The sequence below is a fragment of the Gossypium hirsutum genome, chromosome D05, assembly GCF_007990345.1.
Source record: "Gossypium hirsutum isolate 1008001.06 chromosome D05, Gossypium_hirsutum_v2.1, whole genome shotgun sequence".
NCBI lineage: Eukaryota > Viridiplantae > Streptophyta > Magnoliopsida > Malvales > Malvaceae > Gossypium > Gossypium hirsutum.
This window is the reverse complement of record NC_053441.1, coordinates 62,493,540-62,503,149: the sequence shown is the minus strand read 5'-3', so window position 1 is coordinate 62,503,149 and position 9,610 is coordinate 62,493,540. Positions and strand designations below refer to the sequence as shown.

At 30.7% G+C, this 9,610-nt stretch overlaps 1 protein-coding gene across 2 annotated transcripts; it reads right to left on the bottom strand.

Moving 5' to 3' along the window:
* Window positions 1-2,957: 2,957 nt before the first annotated feature.
* Window positions 2,958-9,106, bottom strand: LOC107903495 (kinesin-like protein KIN-14N). Of its 2 annotated transcripts, none has more exons than XM_016829560.2 (17): window positions 8,893-9,106; window positions 7,799-8,050; window positions 7,570-7,714; window positions 7,382-7,491; window positions 7,173-7,292; window positions 6,881-7,084; window positions 6,518-6,694; window positions 6,358-6,432; window positions 6,118-6,264; window positions 5,904-6,042; window positions 5,679-5,788; window positions 5,053-5,214; window positions 4,760-4,968; window positions 4,587-4,668; window positions 4,385-4,489; window positions 4,190-4,294; window positions 2,958-3,383 (listed from the first exon to the last, which is right to left on the bottom strand). In XM_016829560.2, the coding sequence occupies exons 1-17, from the start codon at window positions 9,022-9,024 to the stop codon at window positions 3,204-3,206; spliced, it is 2,454 nt and encodes an 817-aa protein (XP_016685049.2). In that variant the 5' UTR covers window positions 9,025-9,106; the 3' UTR covers window positions 2,958-3,203. The 2 variants fall into 2 exon arrangements, with proteins under 2 accessions (XP_016685049.2, XP_016685050.2); XM_016829561.2 differs by having other exon boundaries at window positions 8,534-8,902.
* Window positions 9,107-9,610: the final 504 nt, after the last annotated feature.

Below are 9,610 nucleotides of genomic sequence, written 5' to 3'. Positions count from 1 at the left end.
AAAAAATTACAAAATTATTTAAGAGTATTTTAATCTTTTTATTTTAAAAAAACAATAAAAATCGAACACCAACTTGATTAAAAAAATTATAAAATTATTCAAAGGTATTTTACCAATAAAAATATAAATAAGTTGGGACTTGAACCCACATCAATTAAATTAATAAAAACTAAAATTTACTGCTCAACTAAAGTACCATCTTAATTTTTTTATACATTTTAATTTTTATTATGCACATTTTTTTAGCTACTTCAATTGTATCTATACCTATATATTATTAATAAAGTTTCTAATTAAGTTGGTGCCACGAGTCAATCAAGCGCAAACTCTGTTAGAGAAAGTATAAAAATAACATTTCATAATTAAAAAAATATTATTTTTTTTAATCTTTTTATTTTAAAAAAATTTTAATAAAAATATACAAAAAAAATAGGATTTGAACTCATATCAATTAAATTAATAAAACCTTAAATTTATCACTCAACCAAAACTTCGTATTAATATTTTTTTACATTTTAATTTTATTATGCACACTTTATTACCTCTATCAGTTGTATATTAATAATGTATTTAATTGAATTAGTGTCATAAATTAACTCAATACTGACTCAAGATTGATGACAACATCATGATAAACAATTTAATCTATTTTTTTTTATTTTAATAACATATATATTTCATTTGTTATTATTAGTCAGTTTCAAATTATGCAATTCAATTTGAACTTATTTCAATTTTCTTTTATTCACAAGTTAAAATATTTTTTATTTTAATTTCATACATCATATATGTTGCTATTATTATTAGTTTCAAACCTTACATTTCATTATTTACTGTATATTATTTTTAAACACACACATGGGTTCTAAATATGTGGTTTCCACATGAGTATGCGTGTGATAATATTTCTAGTATAGATAATATCACAGATTGCGTTGGTGTCACAATCAATTTGATATTTAATTTTTAAAAAATAAGATTTTAATATTGAATTTTCTTTTACTCACAAGTTAAATTATTTTTTTATTTTAAATTCGTACATATTGTATATGCATTGTTGTTATTATTATTAGTTACAAACATTATGTTTCGTTATTTATTGTATATTATTTTTAAACATACTTGTGTTTTAAATATATGATTTCCACATGCATACGTATATGATAAGATTTCTAGTTATATATAAAGTGTCTAACTGAGTTGGTGTCACGAGTCAACTCGAAACTAACTCAGTTGTAAAATTACTAAAAACACCCTTACTTTAAAGGGTAATTAATATTATTATGAGAGTATTTTCATGCTGAGTTGGTCTCACAGGTCAACTCGAAACTAAGTCAGTTGTGAAATTACTAAAAACACCCTTACTTTAAAGGGTAATTAATTTTATTATGAAGACATTTTAATATTTTTATATGATTTTCAAATAAAATAATTAAAAAAATATTATTTAAAAATTGAACCCACAACCATAAATCCATATAGAAAAATCTTCACCACTCCACTAATAATCATTTATTAATATGTTTTTATAAATATATATTTTTAATATAAAATATTTTCATTCACCCACGTCGTGAGTGTGATGAAATTTAGTATGAAATAAAGGGATTGCTTGCTAAATTTTAATGTTTATATTCAATTGTCGTAACTGTCTCTTCTAACGACATTGTTTCTAAAGTTTGAATTTTCATCTTTTTTTTGAAAGTGCAATGTTTTACCACTACATTCAATATGGTATGAATTTTAGTATTTTAATATAGTTTTATATATTCATCTATATTTATATAAAATATTTGAGTTAATATTTGGTATACTGACAGTGCACTTTTTTATCCCACAAGTAATCTTAAAAATATGTAATGTATTTTTTTTAAATATTTATTTTTTTCAATATTTTACCATATCCCTATAAGATACTTGTCAACTCTCTAATTCTGCATATGGAGTCTAAAAACTTTATTTATAGAGTACCAAATATTTTCTCAAAATGTTTTAAAAAATATTTTAAAAAACCAACTTTTAAAAAACTTAAAATCTTATTATAAGATGTTTACATTTACCTAAGGAAAATATGCAATAATTATTGGTTGAAGTATTTGGAGGTCCCTGTATTATAATTATAGAAATTGGATTAAATTAATTTTATTATTAAATGGATCAATTTAATTTCTATACTATTAAAAAAAACTAAAGTAGTCCAAATTGTAAGGAAATGAAACCTATGACCATCTATTTATTTCATGCAGCTTTGCTCATGTTATTTGTTTGCATTGGACATGGGTTAAGAATGGAGAGTTGGAGAGGAAAAAGATTCCTAAAGCAAGTATTTATGAATCATGGTAATCTTTTTTTGTCGTCTTGATGCGTAGTTTACATCTACTTTATCATGGTTAATTGTTTAAGAAGTAGAGTAACTTTCTAGATAGATGATGATGTGATTGATATGAACTAAGAATCCACGTGCAATCCATGAAGAGTTGGAGAGAAAAAAAATCTCTCCTAAGGTCAAAGATAGTTATTTATAAACGAAGGTAATCTCCCTTTGGTCTCAAGTCTTGACACGTTAAGAACAAAATAACTTTCTAGATAAGTAGTGATGTGACTCATATGGATTAAGTAGGACTCCCACGTGCTACCCATGTAAAGCATTGTCCAATACCTATTCCTAACAAAACGGATCGAAAGAGCTCCACGTATTGTACATGTACCCATCTGCGAGATCCATAGTTGGCATGAATGGCAGCTCAAGCTTGTAGAGACAACAAGAAGAAGCAGATATTCTAAGATGCCTTATTTTTATTTCGTTGGTACGTGTTGCACTGTCTTGCAAACGCTTGATTTGGTAACAAAGAATAGATATAAATATATTATACAAAAACTCAATCGAGATCAAACCATTACGATTTCATAATCAAACATTAGTTTCTTCCTGCATTAAAACAAAGAAATCAAAACTGTGAACTAAAATATTGCATTAATTCCACAAGTGGAAATGTTGAAGAAATCAAGTCAGCATAAGTCAGGATAAGTAATATAAATGTGGTAAGTGAAGGGGTTGCTTGCTAAAAATACAAGAGCAATGGCTACTATACAGATGGTTACATGTTAGAATCTCTCTTTTCTCAATCTACTAATGCAATATAGATACATATGGCTAAACAAGGGAAAAGAACCATGTAAAAAGGTGGTTTTCATATTTGAGATCAGCCATAGCTAAATCGAGAATTCGAAGTCCGGATGTTGAGTTGACGTCGGGGAGTCCCAATCTCACAAGCATTGACCCTAGCTGCGAAACGCAGTGAGCATAGGGATTCACCGGCTGAAGAGGGTTCGGGAGAGAGATTTACGAACATCAGAGTCTTTGAATCCCCACCTAAACAAGGCTAATCACCATAGGATAAGAGAAAATTAGACACTCAAGACGGGAAATACAAGGAGATAGAGGAGGGGTTGTAGATACCCTCAAACTCCAAACCTATTGAATATCATTTTTTAAGGATGATTGCATGAACCGAGTTAAGTCGTAAATTCTGCTTTACTATGTTAATATGTTTTATTATTGATTGATATATGAATTCCATGTCTCCATAGGCAAAGACTATAACTTTAACTTCACAATTTATACTAACAATACATGCATTAATCATAAAAAGGCTGGTTAACCATAAGATAAAAGAAAATTACACTTAAGACTGAAAATCCAGGGGCAGCGGAATGGTTGCAAATACTCAGATTCAAATTCCGAACCTGGTGGATGCTATTTTCTTAAAGGATGGCTGCATGAACTAACCGAGTTAAGCTTCGGGTTCTACTTTACCATGTTTTATTATTGATTGATGTATGAATTCCATGTTTTCCATTGGCAAAGAATATAACTTTAATTGCATAACTTATACTAAAATGAAAATTTTTTAGGTTAAAGTTTTAAACAACATTAAATTTAAATGTTATAAAAAATGTTGATTTGCCATATGTTAGAGTTATGTGGGAAAAAAAAACAAAATTCTGTAATTTTTAAAACACGACAAGGACTATTTTCTTTTTCACATCATGATAAGTCAGCATTTCTAAGGTTCAACCTTACCGTCGTTTATATTATTACCTATGCCTATAATACAAAGACCCAACAAGTAGTTTAACCAACATTTTTGTTATATTCAGAATTGAAACTGCATGTGTAGAGAGTTACCTGAAGAAGATAAGTGAGTTTTGAGTTCCTAAATGGTACATGATCTTCCTTCTTTGCCAATGCAAATATAACATCGGCTAAAGACGATAGACTTTTATTAATGGCCTGAATAAAATCAAATAAAAGAAAAAAATTAAAAAAGGAAATGAGAAACAGCGTATACTGATATTAAGTAATAAGTATAGGTAATAATACTTGAGTCTCTTTCAACCGGTCCCCTGTTGAGCCACTTTTGGATAGTCGTTCACTTCCAGCAAGATCGATTAGATTCAAGACACCTTGTACTTGTTGTTCAGTGCTCTGTCAATGTATATACATGCATTAGTTCATGGCCGGAAAGATTGAGACTGGTATAGCATTATATTTACATGGATTATGGCAGAACATCGACTTGTACCTCATTAACACCAGTTATTCGCATTGTGAAGACAAAATGACTTCTCGATGATTGTTCATTCATTTGAGTTCTCCCCACGGACCTAAATGAGACAAACACAAACTTCATAAGAATTCTAATATTCTCGCCTCAAATTTTCAACCGACAATACAAGGGAACTCTAAAATGTTTACCTGCTTTGTGCAGCTCGGTCTAAAAGAAATGAGACCTCTCTACTACTTTGAACATCCACAATAGTTAGATCTGAGACTTGAGTGTTTCCATTGGCATCGTGTTTAATCATATATTGCTTTCCAGTAACACCATTTTCAAATCGTGATGAATCCCGGTTTGTTGATAACAAATCACGGATTGTTTCATTGTATATTTCTAACATTGAGACCTACGAATATTTTTCAAAGAAAAAAGTTGACTAAATTGTCCAGAAAAGATATAAATATATCACAGAGCATAGATAGCAAACAACCTGCATTTCATATCTCCAGCCTTGATGTTGAAGAGCTTGTATAGTTTGAAATATTTGTTCTAACGAACGAGGTATTAATCCCTTCTCATCCGGCTGTCCCGGTTTGCCCATCATAGTGTAGGTTTTACCCGAACCAGTTTGCCCATAAGCAAAAATGCAAACCTATAAAAACATAAAATTGTTGCATGATGAATGAATGAGTGAATGTATGCGTATTTGTAGGTAAAAGTACCATGGAGGCCCCTGTACTAGGAGCCAAATTGCATTTTGCTCCCTCTACTCAAAAGATGGGAAATTAGTCCCTATATATTAAATCAAAGAGCAAATTGGTCATTTCTGTTAAAAATTTCATTCATTTATACTGTTAAAAGTTGGCGTGATTGAGAGAATAACCAGATAATGATACATGGTGTGTCATGTGTACCCCATACTAATGTATAGGGACCAATATTTAACAATAGAATGGATGGGATTTTTAATAGAAAGACCAGTTTGCTCTTTAATCTAACATACAAGGACTAATTTGCCCATTTTTCGAGTAAAGAGGGCAAAATGTAATCTGACTCCTAATACAAGACTTCCATGGCACTATTACCTATATTTGTATGTATGTATGCATACAAAACCTTGTAACCATCAAGAGCACTTTGTACAAGTTGTGAGATTTCGACAAAAACTTCCTCTTGTGACACATCAGGCATAAATACTTTATCGAAAATGAAAGAATGCTTCTGCCCTGACAAAAAGACAAACATCAAATAAGCTTTTTAACTTCGAAAACAATATAATTCATACATAACAAGATCATAGAGCATTTGATAATAACTTATATATATATATTGGTTCATTACCGTTATGTGTCATGTCAATGCTGCGATCAAGGTATTCCATTACTGTGGGATAAGAGAAAACCTTCCCATGGTTACTTGAACTATCATCAGCCAATTGAGGACGCACTCGACAAAATACACGGATATTCCCCTTCAATTCCTACAATAGAAAAAGCGATCCGTTGGGATAATATATCTGCAGTAATGTAAACATAAGATATAGTTTAAAGATTACCAATATAGTATTATGCAACTTCTTTCGTAGCTTCTCTCCTTCTATAAGCTTAAATTCTGCATCTTCTAAGCATTTATGTAACTCCTCTATGATTTCCTTTTGTCCTTCAAACTCCTTTCTTTTCTCAAGTGCGAACGTATCAGACATCTAAGTTGAGAAAGAAGCATAATTATAATAGGAAGTTAACTATAATAATGATATAAATAATTTTTTGTCAAAAAAAGAAATAGAAGAAAGAACCTGTAATTTCCTCTCTGCAACTGCTAACTGGTCGTGCAAAATTTGTATTTGATTACCTTGCGACAAGCATTTCTCCTGTAAAAGATGCAAAGCGTTTCAGAATATATTCAATTATCCATGCATAAGGGGAAATCAAAGTAAATGAGAAGCAAAACCAAACCTCCAATCCACTCGAGTTGGTTGCCAACTCTTTGTATTTTGATGCTTCAACAGCTAGACTTTGCGCTTGCTGTTGATATTGGTCACGATCGTCCTTAATCTGGTGTAGCTCCATTCTAAGACATGCAACTTCGTTCAGCAAAGCATCTTTTTGCTTCATAACCCCATCTTGTGAAGCCTAACGTACATAAATAATGATAAATGAAAAAATTTCCTCGAAAATCACTAGGGCAAACCTTACCATATGTAAATTCCAACAACTAACAATGAAGCATTGTGCATAACAAGCCATTGAAGGACTAGAGTACTACAAATGATAAAAGATATGCAATGAGAGACGACTTTCCGAGCCATGGAAACTTACTATAGATGAAGTGAGTTGATCTTGCAACGATTTATGTTCACCCCTTAAGTTATGAAGATTTTCCACAGCAGCCAATCTCTCTTTCTCACCGCGTTTAATGGTTTCATGAGCAGCAGTGACATCCGTCTGGAGTTTACTGTTATATATCTGTAAACTCGAGTTGTATTCTTGTAGTAGCTTGTACATATCATTTATCGATTCTATCTGCAACGTTCAAGAATCGCATAATTCAGCAATAGAAAAACCAAGGCACAAAAGACTTCGAATAAGATCGAATTTTTGTTATATTTACCCTTTGATTAGCACTATCAAGCTCAGCTCGAACTTTATCAAGCTCTTCGGAGAGAGAAGCCTTTGACCTTTCAATACTATCCCGAGCTTCTTTTTCTTTTACAAGAGAATCCATTGCAGCCTGATTGTTACATTCGAAAGAACTAATCATGTTCCGAACACAAAACACAATAACGAAGAAGTCTATGACTGAAACTCGTGTTTTCCTACCTTCTTCTCAGATTCTTCTTTCACGAGCTGCTCTTGTAAAGAAGCCAAGCTATTTCTTAGCTCCAAAATTATCAAATTCATTTCTTCATCCTTGTTTTTCAGAGCCATCTCTACAACAAAATAGATTAATTTACATAAAATAATCAATACGATTATAAAAATAAATATATAAAACAAAGATTCAATACCCATTTCATAGCATCTTCTTTCAGTTAATTCCAAAGCACTCCTTAATTTCTCTTGTTCAAATGCATATTCTCCTTCAAGTTCTTGGAACCATCTAATGCAAAGCCTAAGCCTCTTTATATACTCCATCATATTCTCACATCTCTCCTGAAAAGAGAAACAGAAACAAACTGAAAAAAATCGAAATGAATTCAAACTAAACACCTACAAATACAAGTTAAGCACACTCACCTTATAGTTAAACTTGTTCTTGGATTTCATTTTCTCACTCACTAATGCCTCCACATCCTCTCTAGTGAACTCAATGGCACCGCATTCAGAACCGGCATGGCTCACCGGCGTGCTATCGGGGCCAAGATCTTGGGAGCCATTTACAAGAGAAAAAGCTAGCCGGAGCCTACCATTATTTGGAGTGCCAATCATTTTTTGAAATCCAAGCTTTTGCCCCTTCTCTTCACTCACTTCAGCAGCAATGCATTTATTCTGCAAATCCAATAATAAAAAATTCCACCCAAAATTGTGAAGTTAAAAAAAAGAAAAAAAGTATTCAGCTTCCATTTTTTTTACTCTCAAATAATATTAGTCCATTAATGAAAAGTAGCTACAAAATTGAAACTTCACCCTAAAAACTGGGATAGAAAGCCGATCTGAACCCTAAAATGACAAACAAAAGGCACTTACTAGCAAAAATTGGTAAAAAAAAATAATATTAAAATATAAACACCAAAATGAAAAACGAAAGATACCCATTTACAAGAACATGAAGAATAAATCTTTACCAAGAAAATGGGAAGAAAAAAAAAAGTCTTACACCATAACCAAATGCTGAAAAAAAAACCCTTAAAAACCCCAGATTGATTTGTAACAACTTTTAAGTTCCAAAATGTAAAACAAAAGATACCCATTAATGAGAAGAACATGAAGAGACTGAATCTTTACCAAAGAAAGTGAAACTTTTTAACTTACTTTTGAAGGGCTTGGGGTTGTAGTGGAAGTAGTTGAGGGACTGGTAGTGTTATGATGAAAGGGAGGTTTATTCTGATTCTTTGAGCTCATTTTTGAAGAAAGAGAAGCTTGTGAGATCTAAACGGGACCGTGAATTGCATTCAAAGCTACCAACAATCACGGCCGTTGCTTTTACTAGCACGAAGATGGATGAATATGAATCAAGCATAAGACACTCATGAACACTCTCCAAAATTTTCTTTACTAATCTCCCCAAAAAAAAAACAATTATATAATTTGTTTTTGGATTTTTATTTATTTATTTATTTATTTATTGATGGAAATGATTAAAAAAGAGTCGTGTTTTGGAGTTTTATTACCGTTGAGATCTGGCGGAATTTTGCTGGATGTTTGAAGCTTGAAGGGGGTCTCGTGTTGCTGGGCTGCTTGGGATGGCAATATTGCCCTTGCTTAATGCTGCATATTCCACTCTCCAAATAATTTGGGTTCATTATTAATAATTTATAAAATAAATATAAAAATGCGTCTTGAATCTACTACTATGAACCATCCATGTTATTTGATGTTCATGGCTTGCCTTTTTCTTGGTAATACGTAATAATCTTTATAAGAACATTTTGTCGGTTGGCTTCAATCATGCAATATTTGTTGAATTCAGTAATGATGTCTGCATTAAGACATGTTAATGGGTTGAGTCTAAATATTATATTAATATATTTTATGTTTTTTTAAATCTAGCTTGATTCGAAATCTATGTTTAAAATTTTATTATTTTTTTTCATTTTTCAAATAAACTTTCGTAAATATATAATTATTCAAATATATGTTTATACTTGTAAATGTGTTTTCTTTTAAAAAAAATTGTGTTTTTCCATTTAATGATAATATTTTTATCTTTATATAAATAAATTTATCTTCAATTGATTTTACTGCATTAATGTATATATTAGATTACAACAAATTCATGAGGTTGGACGAAAAAAAGATATTATAAAACTAATATATTTATTAAAAATAAAATAAAATGTTATTAAAATGGTAAAGTTAAAAAATTTATGATTTATAATGTCATTAGTT

Bases quoted from the DNA above. Each gene is read 5' to 3' on its own strand.
- LOC107903495 (XM_016829560.2), bottom strand. From the start codon at position 9,024: ATGAACCCAAATTATTTGGAGAGTGGAATATGCAGCATTAAGCAAGGG. The intron at 6,265-6,357 runs GTTCTTTCTTCT...TTCTCAACTTAG, and splicing joins TTGCAGAGAGGAAATTACAG to ATGTCTGATACGTTCGCACT. The intron at 6,043-6,117 runs GTAATCTTTAAA...TTTCTATTGTAG, and splicing joins AGTTGCATAATACTATATTG to GAATTGAAGGGGAATATCCG.